At 39.8% G+C, this 17965-nt stretch overlaps 1 protein-coding gene across 1 annotated transcript; it reads left to right on the top strand.

Moving 5' to 3' along the window:
- Positions 1-1521: 1521 nt before the first annotated feature.
- Positions 1522-16228, top strand: LOC108698763. The gene is made up of 5 exons (XM_041573048.1): positions 1522-2314; positions 14838-15038; positions 15169-15246; positions 15383-15463; positions 15732-16228. The coding sequence occupies exons 1-5, from the start codon at positions 2264-2266 to the stop codon at positions 16086-16088; spliced, it is 768 nt and encodes a 255-aa protein (XP_041428982.1). The 5' UTR covers positions 1522-2263; the 3' UTR covers positions 16089-16228.
- Positions 16229-17965: the final 1737 nt, after the last annotated feature.

The raw sequence follows: 17965 nt of genomic DNA, 5'->3' as shown, positions 1-17965 counted from the left end.
TATTGTTCTACTTGCAGCTGGCTTTAAAAAGCTAATCATTGATTGGTTGCTATAGGTAACTGCCCTTAAGCAAATTTGCCCAGTGTTGATAAATGAGCCCAGAGCCTCTTGTCGACTGCCAATCCAGAAAGGGCTACCAAATAGCCAATCACATCCTTTATTTGTAGGGATGCACCGAATCCACTATTTTGGATTCGGCCGAACCTCCGAATCCTTTGTGAAAGATTTGGCCGAATACTGAATCCGAACCCTAATTTGCATATGCAAATTAGGGGTGGGAAGGGGAAAAAGATTTTACTTCCCTCCCCTAATTTGCATATGCAAATTAGGATTCGGTTCGGCCAGGCAGAAGGATTTGGCCGAATCCTGGATTCAGTGCATCCCTATTTATTTGGCATCCTAGGAACTTGCTTCATGCATGTGTTCCCAACTCTTTTATATTTGAACGTAAAAAAAAGTCTGGGGCTCCCTGGCCTAAAAGGTAAAAATGTGGTGAGAGACAGACATGGGGAGGCACATTTATTAAAGGTAAATTCATGTCTGTTTTTAAAAACTCCTATAAATTCGAAATTTCGACCAATCGAAATTTATTGACATCAAATTTTTTAAACTCGGATCAATGGAATCGACCCGAAAACTCGCATCGAATTCGATTCAAATTGTAAAAACGTGATCGAGTTTTTTTCTCCGAAACAAATTCAAATGTCAGGAAGACTGCAAACAACTCCAAATTGATCCCTGGACCTCTCCCATTGACTTGAACAGCAATTGGGCAGGTTTTAGGTGGCGAATAGTCAAATTTGATTTTCTAAAGGGCCAGAGTATGATAAATTTCGAAACTTGAATTCAAATTTTTTAAAAACTCCCTAGTCGAATTTGACAGTTTTGACCAGAAAAAAATTACAAAATTGAAATTTCGACTTTCAATTTGACCCTTGATAAATCTGCCCTTAAAGGTTGGGGGTGCTGGCAAAAAAGATTCACTATAACAAGGATAGGCAGATAACACACAGGAAGACGTTATATACATTATTATTCTCTACCTATGTAATTCTAATGCATTTCTGTATGTACTATGATTGTTGTGTAACCAAGGGTATATACACCTGTATACTGCTGCTGGACATGTATCTGGACATGCAATGGAAGCTACTTCCCTTAATGATTGCTAGCCTGGAATCAGTAAAGTAAATCTTAAGCATACTGTGGTATGAACATAACTCAGATTCACATATCATCTACTTGGAGAAGCCACGAGTGCCGAGAAAAGCTTAGAGACCTACTGAAATCATCATTTTGTTGTCCAGAATGAAATAGATTTGCCTTGATGATGTAAATATGTGTAATGTGCTGTCAGGTCAATTGAGCTACTTATCTCATCTTTGATTTGCTGTTTATTCTGGCATTTAATACAGGCACCATTATGTCTACACAGGCAATTCAAGCAGTGTTTGCCAACGGAGTCAGACCCTAAACACCAATAAATATTATTTCTTTTGGGATTCCCAAGTAGAGCGCAGGCCCGGACTGGTAATCTGTCCTTTCGGGCATTTGCCCGAACGGCCGCTCTATCCTGTGATGAAGTGGGCCGGGCGCTGCACTTATCTGCTATTAGAAGGAAAATATATTTTACGAGCAAGGAGCACACAGTTCACATAGTTGAAGTGCGCACGCCGAAGCTATTTCCAGAGGGAGGGGGAGAGAGAGCGAGTGAGTGAGGAGAAGGTAATACTTTGTTTAGCTTTACTGATAAGAGTGTTGCTACGGAACGCATTTTAGGACATCATGCGTTTGGAGCATACGTGACTACAAACAATGCGCTATGGAGAAGGCATAGGACAACGCATGCAGCAAAGGTAATTAGGCGCATGATGTCCTAAAATGCATTCCGTATGTTGCACATCTCTTTCCCTGCCTCTGACTGCTCCGTTTAGGGTCTCCCTCACAAGCTGCCTTCCAGTTGTCTTTTTGATTACGGACAGTCCCTCTCCAGTCTTGCCCCCCCCCCCCCTCACAGTCACCCACTGTCTCAAGTTTCACAGCTCCTCATGTCAGCTCTGTCCAGCTTCCTCCCTTCACGGTGCTTCTCCGATCTCCCTCCCTGCTTGCAGGGTCCCTCTCTGCTCTAAGGCCCCCCTCCCTGTAACACATTCTCTCGCTCCCCCCTCCTACTTTCAATCCCCAGTCTTGTTCTCTGTCCTACTCCTCCTCCTCCGATCTATCTCCTTTACCTGCTGCAAGTCTGCAACTGATGACATAAACCATGGCAAGCAAGAAGACAAGGGCAGAATACAGCAAAAACATTCAAATAAAGGTAATCAGCCCCCCAAAAAAGAGGGAAACATAAGCAGAAAGCTGAAATCAGGGGAGGGGGTGGTCTTGGCAAAGGCATAGCATATTAATAAGTGTCGTTTAGTAATATGTAAGCAAAGCCATTCTTTACATTTTAAGGCACCTACAAACTGTAAATTATAATTCATAATGTACCCCCTAATTTATAAAGATAAGTGATCACCTCGGAGTTATGCGGTGCTTTTATATGGTCACATAACTCCTCGGTGACTTATAATATCTTTATAAATTACAGTAGGGGGTACATTATCCACTATATATATATATATATATATATATATATATATATATATATATGCATATGAAATATGCGTGTGTGTGTAAGTAAAAGACCAGCACGCATTTCTGTGTGGGCTGCTTTGATTTTTTTGCCAGGGCTGCTTTTTACTCCCAGTCCGGCCCTGCTTGTTAGGGTAATGTCCGATGGGGAGATTTGTCGCACACAATTAATCAGTGATACTGCTGGCAACAAATCTCCCAAAAATGATTTGCCACTGGCAAATTGAAATTGCCGGTGGAGTTGTGTGCTGACATAGAGTTGTGAATTGAAGTAAAACCTATGCCTCTCAATCATAGTAAGGCAATCCTGCACAGACAAATCTACTACACTCTTGACGGACAACAGGTGGGGAGCATAGTATGACTACCTTTCTACTGGAAACTGGAGAGGCGCTTCATAAATCACTTTCTATAAGCTTTATCTCATCGAAATAAATTTCATACTTTATATGTAAAAAGTATAAGAATAATGAAATCATTATCCCCATCCCAGCAATCTGCATTTAGGAAAAGGGAGCACTGGCCAATAAAAAAAGCATTAGAGGCAAAGCTGTTATACAGCACTGCAGAGAATGTAGAGAAACGGATTGCTTTCGGGGGAAGTTAAATGTAAATTGATTGTTTCAGAAACACTACATGATAACTTTCCTTGTCTTCTGATTTTTTTTCTTAAACCAAGGGCAAAAGCTGCCCATAGACACAAAGATACCATGATCCCTCTCCTTCTACAAAGATACCATGGTACGAATCAAAGATTAGTATGATTTTTGGATGGTGTGTATAGTGTCCTGTGTCGTACCATGGCAATCGGTCGTTTAGTTGATCGGACAGGTTTGAAGATTTGGATCGGCTACCGATAAGATCTCTGCATGTATTGCCTATCTGACAATATCAATGGGAGATTGTCACTACTATTTGTTAGACATAACTTTCGTACGATTGCTGCCTCTCAATTAATGGCCTGAGCATCGTGTGATTTGTTCTCTTTACTACTTTATATTAATTGGAATGGTTAGTTGCAAGTTGGAAGATTGATACAGACGATCGTTCGTCCAACAATAGACTAATAATCTGCATGTCCATGGCCATTTTAAAGAAGAAGGAAAGCTACAGAGACAGTTTATTGCCAATAGATTAGCCACAATAGTGCAAGCTATAACACTGTATTTATTCTGTAGAATGCATTACCATATCTGAGTAAACGGCTCTAGAAACTCTCTGTTTGTTTAGGATAGCAGCTGCCATATAAGCTTGGTCTGACATCACTTCCTGCCTGAGTCTCTCCCTGCTTGCTCATAGCTCTGGGCTCAGATCATAGCAGGGAGCGGGAGAGGAGCAAATTGAGCATGCTCACGCCCGGGGCAAGGAGGTTTAAGCTGAAGGCATGAAGTCTGATACAGAAGCCCATGTGTACACAATAGAAGGAAAGAAATGCTGTGTTTCTTTTGATAGAGGACTCAGAGCAGCAGGATTTACTGGTATACTTATATAGACTTTTCTGATAAAGCTTACTTACTTTTAACCTTTCCTTCTCCCTTAAGTCTCAGGGACAGTTTTACAAATGTTAGCATGTCTGCGTTCTTTCCTGCATATATTTTATAGTCCTAATATGTTGTTTGGAAGCAGACGCTGAACGATTACTGCTTTTTCAATTTACACAAAAGGCTTGTGGTATTTGTGGCATTTTCAATGCTTTTCTGCTCAAAATCTTGTTGTACCTGGGAATCTCAATGACATACTATTCCTATTATTTCAATGTAACAAATGAGGGACAGATGTTTGAATTTAGCGTCATATCTCCAGTCTCCCCGCAGCTCCCTCATGTGCAGTATCAGTGTGCACCATTATTGTCCATGCCCAGCTTCACTGGCAAATTCTACTGCACATACCCCTGCCCTTCCCACAACACACACAGGGGGGCATTTATAAACATGGACAAATGTACACCTGGGCAGTTACCCATGGCAACCAATCAAATGTTTGCTTTCATTGTTCTCCTTGCAGCTGGTTGAAAAAAATCGAATCACTATTTGGTTGCTATTGGTTACTGCCAGGTGCAAATTTGCCCAGTGTTTCTAAATAAGCATCACATGTAAAACCTGCAGCACCTTCTGAGAAAATTGCTCTTCATACAGCATGTACTGATTGTGTTCTAAAACATAACAAATCAAATTTGCTGCATATTTACTGACACATTACACATGCCACTTAGGGGACAAAGCCCTAACCTTGTGCATTTTGCCCTCCACTTGGCGCCTGTATGATATCACACACTTAGACTGTAAGCTCAATTATACATATTTATTGCATTTATTATGTTACTGGTCCTCCCTGTGTGTATAGGTATGGAACCTGTTATCTAGAATGCTCAGGACCTGGGGTTTTTTTTCCCGGATAGTGGATCTTTCTGTAATTTGGATCTTTATACCTTACAGCTACAAGAAAATCATGTAAACATGAAATAGACCCAATAGGCTGGTTTTGCTTCCAATAAGGATTAATTACATTTTTGTTTTGGTACTGTTTTTCTAAAATCAAAAATTGTGATTATTTGGATAAAATGGAGTCTATGGAAGATGACCTTTCTGCAATTCAGAGCTTTCTGGATAACGGGTTTCCAGATAATGGATCCCATGTCTGTACTTTTATATTTTACAGAAATATTTCATTTACCTGCACCAAAGCAGAAGCTGCTCTTTTCAGTTCCGATCATCAGAACTGGGGAATGGAGCCAATTTGCTTCTCAGCCTGCAAAATACCAACGCTCCCTGTACTCTGGCCCCTATGGGGAAATAAAATATGGCATTGACTGTAAGCATCAAAAAATGTTTCTTTTGCTGCACCCCCATGTCCACAGATCACTTTCATAATCTAGTAACCTATCACACAGTATTTCTCCAATGCCAAAATAATACAGCCTCTGCCATGAAGCTTAGATTTCCTTTATGTCCCATGTTATTTGCTATTGTTATTTTTGTGAATAAAAAGTAAGATGTATTACTGTTAGAATCCTTCAGGACAGAATGTTCAATGAAACATTGACCTGTTTTTGTTTCTCCGCCTTAAGTAATTGTCTGTCTTTCCACTTGGTAGTAAACTCCCATCCAAATAAGCAATTCTCTACAAATAAGGAAAACAGTGGCAGGGCAATACGATAGAGCCACTTAAAGACAGATACAATTGTATCTAAATGCTAGTGGATATTAGCTTGGCTGGATTTGGAAGTGTTGCCTGGATACCACTGCCCAGTCACCAAGTACTGCTATTGATTCCCTGTTGCAGGCAGTTCTGCTAAGTGAGCAAAGCCATGCAGAAACACAACAGCGTTTAATGAAATGTTGAAAATGTATATAAAGTAAAACAAAACTATCAGATATGAAAGGATGGCTGTAACAAGGTACAAATATGTTTAACCAAGCATGTGACAGTAGCTTTATGCTAAAGTGAACTGATCAGCAGCATACAAACACAGTGACTCTCTAAGGGTGGAGGTTAATAAGGGTTTGCATACTCCTAAATGGGACTTTCCTAGAAAAGAATGTACCAGTATACACTGCAAGAAGAAAAGAGTTGTTTACCTTTTATCCCTGGGGAAGAATGCTATTTTAGGGCTCAACTTATGCTGCAAAGATACACGTCATACAAAGAATTACTAAATAGTAAGTGTAAAATAAATATTAAAACAGAGTAAGAACGATTAAAGTTGGCAATATACACACCTCACTCTTACCGCTTCTCACTGATTCTATCTATGGAAATAAATGTGTCATAGTCCCTGTTAATGCCAATACAAATCATGTCATTTAGTACATAGTTACTTGTTGCTAGGATAAATTGGACCCTAGCAACCAGATTGCTGAAACTGCAAACTGGAGAGCTGCTAAATGAAAAGCTAAATAACTCAAAATCTAAAAATTAAAAATAATTATAAATTGTCTCAGAATGTCATGCTCTACATCATTTTTAAAATAATGTAAAGGTGAACAACCCCTTTAAAGGAACAGTTAAGTGTAAAAATAAAAATTGTGTACATAGATAGGCTGTGCAAAATAAAAAAAAATTCTAATATAGTTAGCCAAAAATGTAATCTATAAGGGCTGAAGTGACTGGGTGTCTAACATAATAGCCAGAACACTACTTTCTTTGAAGCTCTCTAACTCTGAGTTAGTCAGCGACTATAAGGGGGGACACATGGGAGTTGTTCTCATTTATCAATAATTCTTCTCGAAAAAGTCTCGAAAAAAACAAAGCCATATTCATTGAATGGTTTGTAACAGTGCCAGTTTTAACAATATGTCATTAAGAGCAAGTCATAAAAGTATTAATAGGATTAGAAGAGAATTCCACAACAGCATACAGGCAATTGAAGGAGTCTCTTCAAAATTCAAAAAAGACTGTTTAAAAATGTGACACATATTAGAGTGACTGTGTGCTAAAATCACCTGAATGCTTCTTATAACTTCTGGAAGAATGTTTTATGGACTGATGAATAAAAATATCCTACCCAAGTTTGATTTTCCACTCATCAGATGCTGTTCTTTTAAGTGCCACAGGATAAATGGGTTGGAAAAAAAGACATAAATGTAAAGTCAGTCTAAGGATGCCACTGGTTGGTCAGTCAAATGAAGCTAGCACTCCGTAAGCAATACCCAGGAACCTTTTCACATTTGTGTTAAATGTACGGCTCCTTCATCATTTTGCATCAGGATGCAACTTACATGTGCCGATATATTTCTTTGTCATTCTTGAGGAAACAAATGTATAGTGACCTCTGATGTTGAGTTACATTTCATTTTTATGTCTTTTTCATCTGCCTTACATATTATCTAGTTTAAAATGTTTTTTCATAGAAGGAAGTCTAATAAAGGAGTTTTGAAGCCTTGTATAGGAGAATCATGAGCTGTTATTTGCATGCGTTCACACTGCTGTGCCACCATAAGAGATCTGTAATATCCCACTCTTACACTGCAGTCGCCAGAAATCAGCTTGTTACTGAGAAGATATGTTAAGGTCAGAATTGAAAACAGCAGTTTTGAAGATTGTTCTCTGATCCTGCATTCTCAGCTAAGCTATACTTCAAAGCCATGATTAAAGCAGTAGGCATAAGCCTTGGGCAAACTTGCAAAATATGCAGCTCCATATGGAATCGTAGCTCTGAATAAGTGTGACTTGTCACCTGTTCCTAAAACTTCTACTTTTATGTAATTATTAACTAATGTTGGGAAAGCAGACAGACAGACATGCTGTTTACAGATTGCAAGCCAGTGTCTGCCTGCTTGAGCCTTCATTGACATGTGATATCTAGAACATTGTTATTGAGAGTATGTAGGGACAGTTAGGGGTCTAACAGATGTGCAATTTAAGTTACAGTGTGGATAAGCAAAAAAGGGGTTGTAGCTTGTGTGACCCCCAATGATAAGTCTGCCTGCTGTGACTGCTTACCTTGCCCTGCATTGTTTACATCTCAAATTCAGGCTGTAATCCCCTCTACATAGTTCACCCCTGTAACACCTCCATTGTTCACACCCCTAAGCAGCCCTATACTGTTCACCACTCAGACCCAGACTGAAAGTGTTTACCTGTTCACCCCTCATACAAACTGCTGGAGGGGCACCAACACTGTATGTAGCACAGTATGAACTGTTCATTTTAGAGTGGTCCTGATAGGTTTTCCTGTCTCCTGCTCTATCTCTGCCTGCCCTATGCTCCCTGTGTGTGCCATACTCTGCCTGCCCTATGCTCCCTGTATGTGCCATACTCTGCCTGTGTGTGCCATACTCTGCCTGCCCTATGCTCCCTGTATGTGCCATACTCTGCCTGTGTGTGCCATACTCTGCCTGTGTGTGCCATACTCTGCATGCCCTACTCTGCTTGTGGAACGTGAGCCTGGCAGAGTTTGTTCTGGGGGAATGTTGGAATTTGGAAATTGTTGTTAGGGGCCCCTAAGGTGTTTAATCATGTGCTGGGGTGGTGCTATGTTAGATTTCACATATGAGTGATATCCCTGCAGTGACCACCAACCATTTGCTTTTTTGGTGTGCTGCCACCATTAATATGTATATGGTCTTAAAAAGTTCCTGTGGTAATATGGGTGTTGTTTTTAAGTGGTTTAAACAGGGAGTAGTCAACACTGGCTTCCATTATCGTCCCTCCACCACATAGGCCAGAAAAATTCTAACCTCTCGATACCACAGAAGTTGGACAGCACTGATCTATAACAAAAGATTCTTACAACTGTAACACAGGACAACAATGGTCAAACTGGTGCTTAATTAGCCTTGAAATCTAGTATGCATAGCATCCTGGTCACTGGCTATCCATAACAATAATTAACAATATGGAAAATGATTGTCCTGTTTTGCCTCAAGTCATGTGACTTGTGCTCTGATAAACTTCAATCACTCTTTACTGCTGTACTGCAAGTTAGAGTGATATCACCCCCTCCCTTTCCCACCAGCAGCCAAACAAAAGAACAATGGGAAGGTAACCAGGTAACAGCTCCCTAACACAAGATAACAGCTGCCTGGTAGATCTAAGAACAACACTCAATAGTAAAAACCCATGTCCCACTGAGACACATTCAGTTACACTGAGAAGGAAAAACAGCAGCCTGCCAGAAAGCATTTCTCTCCTAAAGTGCAGGCACAAGTCACATGACATGGGGCAGCTGGGAAATTGACAAAATGTCTAGCCCCATGTCAGATTTCAAAATTGAATATAAAAAAATCTGTTTGCTCTTTTGAGAAATGGATTTCAGTGCAGAATTCTGCTGGAGCAGCACTATTAAGTGATGTGTTTTGAATTTTTATTTTTTTCCCCATGACAGTATCCCTTTCAGAGCTGAATTTCCAGTTATTAAACCAGAAACTTGACTCTTTTGATGCACAGAGTGAAACGGTGCTCTTAGTGCTAGCAATGCAACCCCCCTGGCGATTTAAAGGTAAACGTGGGGAGCAGGGGGGGCTATAATTGCCCGGATTTTTTTTCACTGATCTGATTAAATTGATTTAATTTATTAATAAATAAGGCAAAATGGGGCATTGGAGTTTGGTCAAGCTATTTTTATTGAGACAATGAAATAAATTCAGATTTTAGTAAATAACCCCTTTAATTTCCTAACCATGAAGCTATGGATTTCTGTGGCATTTTAGGAACATCTTATTGTTTCACATTCATACATTTTATATGTTTTGGTGAAAGCAAGATTTGATATAGGCCAAAAGTGGAATTACCCTTAACATTCTCAAAGGAAAGATCAACTAAAATGTATTCTTAAAATGTGGTGAACTTTACCATAGTTACATAGTTACATAGTTAAATTGGGTTGAAAAAAGACAAGGTCCATCAAGTTCAACCCCTCCAAATGAAAACCCAGCATCCATACACACACCCCTCCCTACTTTTACATACATTCAATATACCCATATCTATACTAACTATAGAGCTTAGTATCACAATAGCCTTTGATATTCTGTCTGTCCAAAAAATCATCCAAGCCATTCTTAAAGGCATTAATTGAATCAGCCATCACAACATCACCCGGCAGTGCATTCCACAACCTCACTGTCCTGACTGTGAAGAACCACCTACGTTGCTTCAAATGAAAGTTCTTTTCTTCTAGTCTAAAGGGGTGGCCTCTGGTACGGTGATCCACTTTATGGGTAAAAAGGTCCCCTGCTATTTGTCTATAATGTCGTCTAATGTACTTGTAAAGTGTAATCATGTCCCCTCGCAAGCGCCTTTTTTCCAGAGAAAACAACACCAACCTACCCTCATAATTTAAGTCTTCCGTCCCTCTAACCAATTTAGTTGCACTTAGTCTCTGCACTCTCTCCAGCTCATTTATATCCCTCTTAAGGACTGGAGTCCAAAACTGCACTGCATATTTCAGATGAGGACTTACCAGGGACCTATAAAGAGGCATAATTATGTTTTCATTCCTTGAGTTAATGCCCTTTTTTATACAAGACAGAACTTTATTTGCTTTAGTAGCCACAGAATGACACTGCCCAGAATTAGACAACTTGTTATCTACAAAGACCCCTAGATCCTTCTCATTTAAGGAAACTCCCAACACACTGCCATTTAGTGTATAACTTGCATTTATATTATTTTTGCCAAAGTGCATAACCTTGCATTTATCAACATTGAACCTCATTTTCCAGTTTGCTGCCCAGTTTTCCAGTTTAGACAAATCACTCTGCAAAGTGGCAGCATCCTGCATGGAACCTATAGTTCTGCACAATTTAGTATCATCTGCAAAAATAGAAACAGTACATTCAATGCCCACCTCCAGGTCATTGATAAACAAGTTGAAAAGCAAGGGACCTAGTACAGAGCCCTGCGGTACTCCACTAACAACACTGGTCCAATTAGAAAATGTTCCATTTACCACCACTCTTTGTAGTCTATCTTTTAGCCAGTTCTCTATCCAGGTACAAATACTATGTTCCAGGCCAACATTCCTTAATTTAACCAGTAACCTTCTGTATGGCACTGTATCAAATGCTTTAGCAAAGTCCAAGTAAATCACATCCACTGCCATCCCAGAATCGAGGTCTCTACTTACCTTCTCATAAAAAGAAATTAAGTTAGTCTGGCAAGATCTATTACGCATAAAACCATGCTCCCACAAACTCATAGTATTATGATTTGCTATGAAGTCCAGTATCTTATCCTTTATTAACCCTTTGAAAGCTATCCTACCACTGACGTCAGACTAACTGGCCTATAGTTTTGAGGCTGAGAACAGGATCCTTTTTTGAATAGAGACACCACATTAGCAATTCGCCAGTCTCTCGGCACTATGCCAGATCACAATGAATCGTGAAAAATTAAGTAAAGAAGTTTGGCAATCACAGAGCTAAGCTCGCTAAGTACCCTGGGATGAATACCATCTGGCCCGGACCTTTGTTAATCTTAACATGTTCTAAGGTAAGAAATGGGTAGTAAATGAGTCAGGCGGTATAAATGATACTCTCCTAGGTCTTGCAATATCATTAATAACATGCCTGCTAATTGATAAGTTTGCTAGCTAGTATGAAGGATGCAGAAAATGCATCTGGTGCCCAATCACTAGCTTGACAATAAACTTTCCCTGCTACAAACTCTGACCTAACAGTACAGAGTACAAATAGGTGCTAATTGCCAGTGCCAGCTAATTAGCATGTAGTTTTAAACTGTCTAGTACAAATTAGAAAATTAACGCAAAGACCTGACTGGGTGCATCTGTATGAGTATGTCCTTAGGGCTGGGTAACAGCATGTGGATGAAGTTGTTCCCCATATGGGCTCTTTAGGTCTCATATGATTTGCTGCTTGACTATTTCGTGTACAGAGTTTCCTGATTCAACCTTGCAAATGTTGGATATAGGTAAGAAAGGTTGGCTTCTCTACAGTCCTTTGTTTCTCTATGAGCCATGTGGTGGCATGGAGGAACCATCATCAATGGAAATGGAACCTCTGAAAGCTTTAACTGGGGCAGGGTCAGTGAACAGGGAACAGCTATCATTTTTAGTGAAAGTAAAAATTAACAAGGGGATTCCTGAAGGAGACAGTTTCACTGTATGTCAACGAACATGGGGGCTCATAAAATCAGGAATGAAAAGCATGATCCCTAATATACATCAGAACTGATGTATATATGTAGTGAATTCTGCAGGGTATCTCCCCATTACTTGCCCCCTCCATTCTGACCCCTTTGCTTCATAATAAACAGTAGCGATATTTTCTGACTCTTGGGGGGGGGCAGCCCCAACAAATATCAATTAACCGCACTTTGCTCCTCACCTTAAATGGCACCTTGAGTCTGATCCAATATGTCATGCAATAACTGTATGAATATGAGAGTAACAGGTAGGTTGGGAAGGTGTGAAAGGAAATGATAGCACCTGCACAGGGAACTTGTATCCTAGGCAGCAGATTAGAGCATCATAGATAATGTATGGGTGGTAGAAGGTAGAAGGTAGAAGGTACCTACATTTGCCCTTTCGTATTCAGTGGTTGGTAACAGGTAACTGTCTGGCCCCCACCTCTCAGTATGGGCTGCAATCCTAAACTTGCAACTGCTCTCCAATTAAAGAATGACATGAAACCCTGGGAAACAGCGGCCAAACTGCTAAGGAGGTGACCCCAACAGCTCTTACTAAAGGCTCACAAAATATGGCCCAACCTGGACATTGCCCTAAAGAGCAGCAGGTGTAGAGCTACGCTTTTGAGAATTAATTTATCCCAGTAGAATAATAACTATAGAGGAGACAGATCCCCATGTTCTGTGGCATACAGTGAGATCGTCTCAATCCCCTTGCTAGGGGTTGTTTAAAAAAATAAAAAGTAAAATGTTCCCATTCCATGGAAGATTAAGTAAGGTGTTTCTATTTTCCATATCCAGCACAAAAAGCAGGGAACTCAATCCCAAAGTGAACCTACATGCCTTTCACATGACTAAAAGGGAATAAAGGACCCAAAAATTCTTACCCATATCCTACACTAGTGAGGTTAGTCCAGGGGACAAATAATGGCAGACCTAGTTGGAAAACAACTCGATTCACCATTTGTTACCCAGTTACTCAAGGAATACCTGAAACTTGCTACAACGAGCTACAAAATCCTCAAGATCTCCAGCCACCCATCAAGGAGACTTTGACCCTTCAACAAGATCTTGGGCACTTTAGATTATACTGTAAGTATCTTAGAAAGTTAAATTGAGGTGCTTGGCTTTGTTCGGTTAATTGTGATACTATAACAGGGGTTTGTTCTGCTCTGTATTGGTAACAAGTATATCCAGAATCCCAATTAAAACCATGACTATTGAAATGGAGATCAAGGCCTGCTGACCATACTCAGGGTGTTGTAATTATTAATACAATTCTACAAGCCAAGTGTTCTGCCTCCCTTCCTAAGCATTGAAAGTGTGATCTCTTTAACTTATCAAGTTGTCTTGAGCTAGCAATAACTTACAACCTCAGGGATTTCAGCAGACAGTTGAACTCAATCAGAATGACACCCTTAAGATCGTTGAGTAGTTTATTTCCAAACCGTGAGGATCTTGACAGCAGTGAACACCCAGATAGGTCAAAAGATTATAAAATGTTCCACTCTAGCAATATACATGCAGTTCAAAATGAAGCCTAGAATATACTGTACTACTGGACAAGTGGAGTAAACCAACAGACACAGACCAGAGGGGCTAACAGGAGGGGAGATGGAACAAAACAAGCAAAAGCAAACCATGAAATAAATAATGCATGTGTAACATGACACAAAGTATTGTTACTGCATTATTACCCCCATGTCATTGTACTGCATATTACAGCATGGCATCTACAGTACTTGTCCATTTGGGAATTATAAATTATATTATTGAGATGATATTCTATATTTTCTTAACAAATAAAGCCGAACTGTAGAATAAATGGGTGAATACACAACATATAGATTCCACACAAATATATGTTAATGGGCTTACAAGACGCATAAAGTTTTTATGAGTAAGTTATGAGTTATTATGATCTTTAGATCTGTATAGTCTATTTGCTGGGGATAAATTTGAGAGGTTGAACTTGAGTTAGAGTTAGATATGTAACTATGTACAACCCAAACCCTTTAGTAATTAATTTCATGTTGAGCACAGAGGTTATTGCCCCTTTCAGTGTCTTAAAGGCTATAAGGAGCTTAGAGTGAGTCAATTCAAGACTAGTGATTGAAAGTAATATACATAAATTATGATTTTCAACTAGACAATATGAATTTATGAAATCCAATTTTATGATTTAAAGTTTTAGTCTCCCTAACAGTCATTCTATATTTATCCTGACCGAAAGCTGACTTGGTCTATGGCAGTTGATGTCACATGATTGTTAGTGGCGACATCACAATGGTTGCTATGATCATTAGGGATGACATCACAGTGGTGCCCCTGACACATGCTGGTATAAGGGCTGTTTACAGTTGGGATTGTCAGATTAGTGACTGAATGCGACCATGAGGCCACTAATCATCACCCTATTGATTTTCACTGGATTTTTACGAGTAAGTTCTGTTCATGTTTATGGGGTCATGTATAGGAACTGTTTTGGAGTCATTATTGGTTCCTGTTATTAGCGATATCTGTTAATGTACCAGTGACTTATGGGTTTGTTTAGAAGTTTCTATACAATGTACAGTACTCTGTCCCAAACATCTGATCCATGTACTTTTCTCTTACAGGAAAGAGATATCAAAGAACATATTGAGACATCGAATTATGTGACTGAAATATTCAACAACATCAAGCTCAATTTGCCAGTTTGCCCAGTGCCTGTTGAAAAGGCCAGTTATGTAGAGGATGTAGAGTGCGACAATACCCTGTTTGTACAGGAAGAGATAAGACCAGTCCCTCTGCTGATTCCTACAAACATAAGATGTGATGTAAGTCAGTACTTGATTTATGTGTTACCAATGCTCTATACAGGGAGTAGGAAGGGAAGGTTATTATGGGATGTACTGATATTGTATCTATTGTTCCGCTGTGTGAATAACTGATCCTCTCCTATTGCAGGGCTTGCGTTGTCCAATTCCTCCTATAGAGGGTCAGCTCACTAACCGAGAGCCAGAGCTGAGAAGCGCCATCATTCAGGTAAGCTGGAATCAATTGGCCTATAATTCAGGCCCTAACTGTCAATACAGAGAAGCACTTGCTGCCTCCCTAATGTACTGATATGTTAGTGATTGAGGATCCACCGGTCTGACTAACTGATGTTCTTCTATTGTAGGAATTCCAACTAATTGTGCCTTATATTGAGACCCTCATCAGAGATACTGAGAATGGCACTAGTGTGAAAGGAATCCTTTTGGTAAGTCATTACAATAGTGAACTCATTATAAAACAATTCATTATCTAAGTCAGACTGGGAATCAGTGAGTTACTCTGGAATCAGACTTTCCCACTCTATCCCATTAACTGCTAGTGAGTTGTTCTCTCAATAGAATATATGAATATTATAAAGGGAATAAAGTTATATTCTATAGGTAACAAGTTTGTGAAATAAAGGACATTTTTGTTATATTACTGAATGTTCTTTGTTCTGAGTTTTTCTGATTTTTTTCTCTCCTTTCATGTAGGGCGTCTTGTTACCACAAGTCTTTGTCTATCTACTAGAATTCTGCTGGTCCAGCAGAAAGAAAACAGAAAAGGACAGAGATGAGGCCCCTGCTGAAAAAGAGAGCGAAGGGCCACAACGTCCTGCTCAAACCCATGATAACATGGAGGAAGAAGCAGAACTTAGTAGGAGTGGAAGCAAAAAGAAGGAGGAGCCTAGAAGTGCTAAGAAGAAGAAAAAGCTGCACCACTCTGAGGCTCATGAACACCAAGGCTCACAGAGACCAAATAACAATTCAACAATGAACGCAGACGAGGAGAAGGAATTAAAGCAGCTTTTCCAGCAGTTCATCTGCCAATGCTTGGAAGGAGGTTTCTGAGGAAAAGTCATAGAGAGACGTGGATGGGAGGGAGGACAGAAACTTCTTCAGATTATTCCTGCACAGAATTCCCATAGCGATTCCTACAAGCTCTGAAAGCAAAACAAGATTTTTTAAAATAAACCTTTACTGAAATGTAATCTCTGACTTTTCTTTGTCTTTCTTTCTTTCTCAAAATGGTTTATGTAAGAGAAGCACCGGGAGGGAACAGATACAGGGTTAAAGGGTAACTCAGTGAGGATCACTCTATGTCTAATTAAGGGAACAATCACACAGGTAGTGTTAGGGCCTAACAAACCTTTTTAGAGTGGAATAGAAATGACAGTTACACTTGCATGGACTGTATGTTGCCATTCAGTGTTGCATGCAGCTCTACATATTGAGCCCTATTATACCACCCAAATACACTGACTCAACAGGAGACTTGGCTACTGAACAATACAAACTGCCACTGCGGAGAACCTATGGTACAAAGTGGGCAAATGCATTTAAAGGGAAAGTAAATTCTGAGCAGGTGGAGGAGGACAGGATTTCTACATTAAAATGCCACCTTCAAATCAAAAATGCCCATGGCCACTTGTATACCCCAGAACACCAACCTCTCATATGGCCCCTCTCAGGATATGCTGGAAGTTACAGCTCCTAGAAGCCGGTGTTAATTCCAGGGTTATCTTGTGTCTCTGCACCCACAATTTATCAGAGGCAGAAGTGACACCTTGTGGCTGTGAGCAACTTGCAAAAAGCAGGAATGGTAAGTACTTTCATGAATAACTTTTAACTTTAAAATGTTGTTATTGCATTTATAATTAGCTCATATAATTTTAATTTCAGTCTAATAAATAATAATTGACAGTTATCTCTATGCCATGGGTTACAGTGATCAAATAATTCTACTAAAAGAATAGCATTTGTCCTAGTTATTCGTCCCACCATGATACACTGTGCTATGATACATACAATATGCTATTTTCACATCATCACATCAACATCACATGAGAAATGTAATTTACATCAGCATATTCTCAGGCACTGTCTAAGCAATCACCCCAAATCTCACCCTATCTGACCTTCAGGCTGAGCCCCCTTAGCTCATAACAAGGTTACAGATATATAGAAACATTGGGGTAACAGTCATCCTGCTATAGTTCCAGGGGTAGCCAGGCATACATAAGCACTCACCCCAAATCTCACCCTAACTGGCCTTCGGCCTGGGTCCCCTTAGCTTATAACAAGGTTACAGATATTTAGAAACATTGAGGTAATCCTGTTATAGTTCCAGGGGTACCCAAGGCACAAATAGGCACTTACCCCAGATCTCACCCTGTAATTGTACATGTCCATTTTGTATAATATAGTATAGTAGAGTATAATGTCTGTTAGCACTTAAGATGGGTCAATTTGGGTGTTGAGTAGGGAATTTACATGATTATGAAATCTAATTGGTGAATGGCAGTTTTGGGAGAGCTGGCCATTGAATGAGCAACATCTAAAAATATAAGTAGGGGGCCAGGGTGCTACCAGAACTTACCTTAGGAACAAAAAGGTAATATGCAACAAAAGAACCTGAAAGCACCCCCACAGTCCTCTATTAAAAAATGGTGACTGCTAATTGTAAATAATGAATAATATGATATCAAAAGGCTCTGGGTCAGTAAGACGGGAGCAGAGCAATCAAACAGTGCAAAGTATAGTATCATAATGACTGAACCGAACCAAGTCCCTTAAAGGTGCCCAATAACATGCTGAAGGGTGAAAGTCTCCTTGGTGGGTGAGCCTACAAATTCTTTTTCTGTTGTTCATCCCATGAGTCTGCTCCTTGCATGTTTTCTTGGCATGTCTAGTCTGTACCCAGTTGGCATATATTTTCCCGGCTTCCC

Source organism: Xenopus laevis, chromosome 8L, assembly GCF_017654675.1.
Source record: "Xenopus laevis strain J_2021 chromosome 8L, Xenopus_laevis_v10.1, whole genome shotgun sequence".
Lineage (NCBI taxonomy): Eukaryota > Metazoa > Chordata > Amphibia > Anura > Pipidae > Xenopus > Xenopus laevis.
The sequence above is the reverse complement of the archived record's forward strand: the minus strand, read 5'-3'. Positions and strand labels throughout refer to the sequence as shown.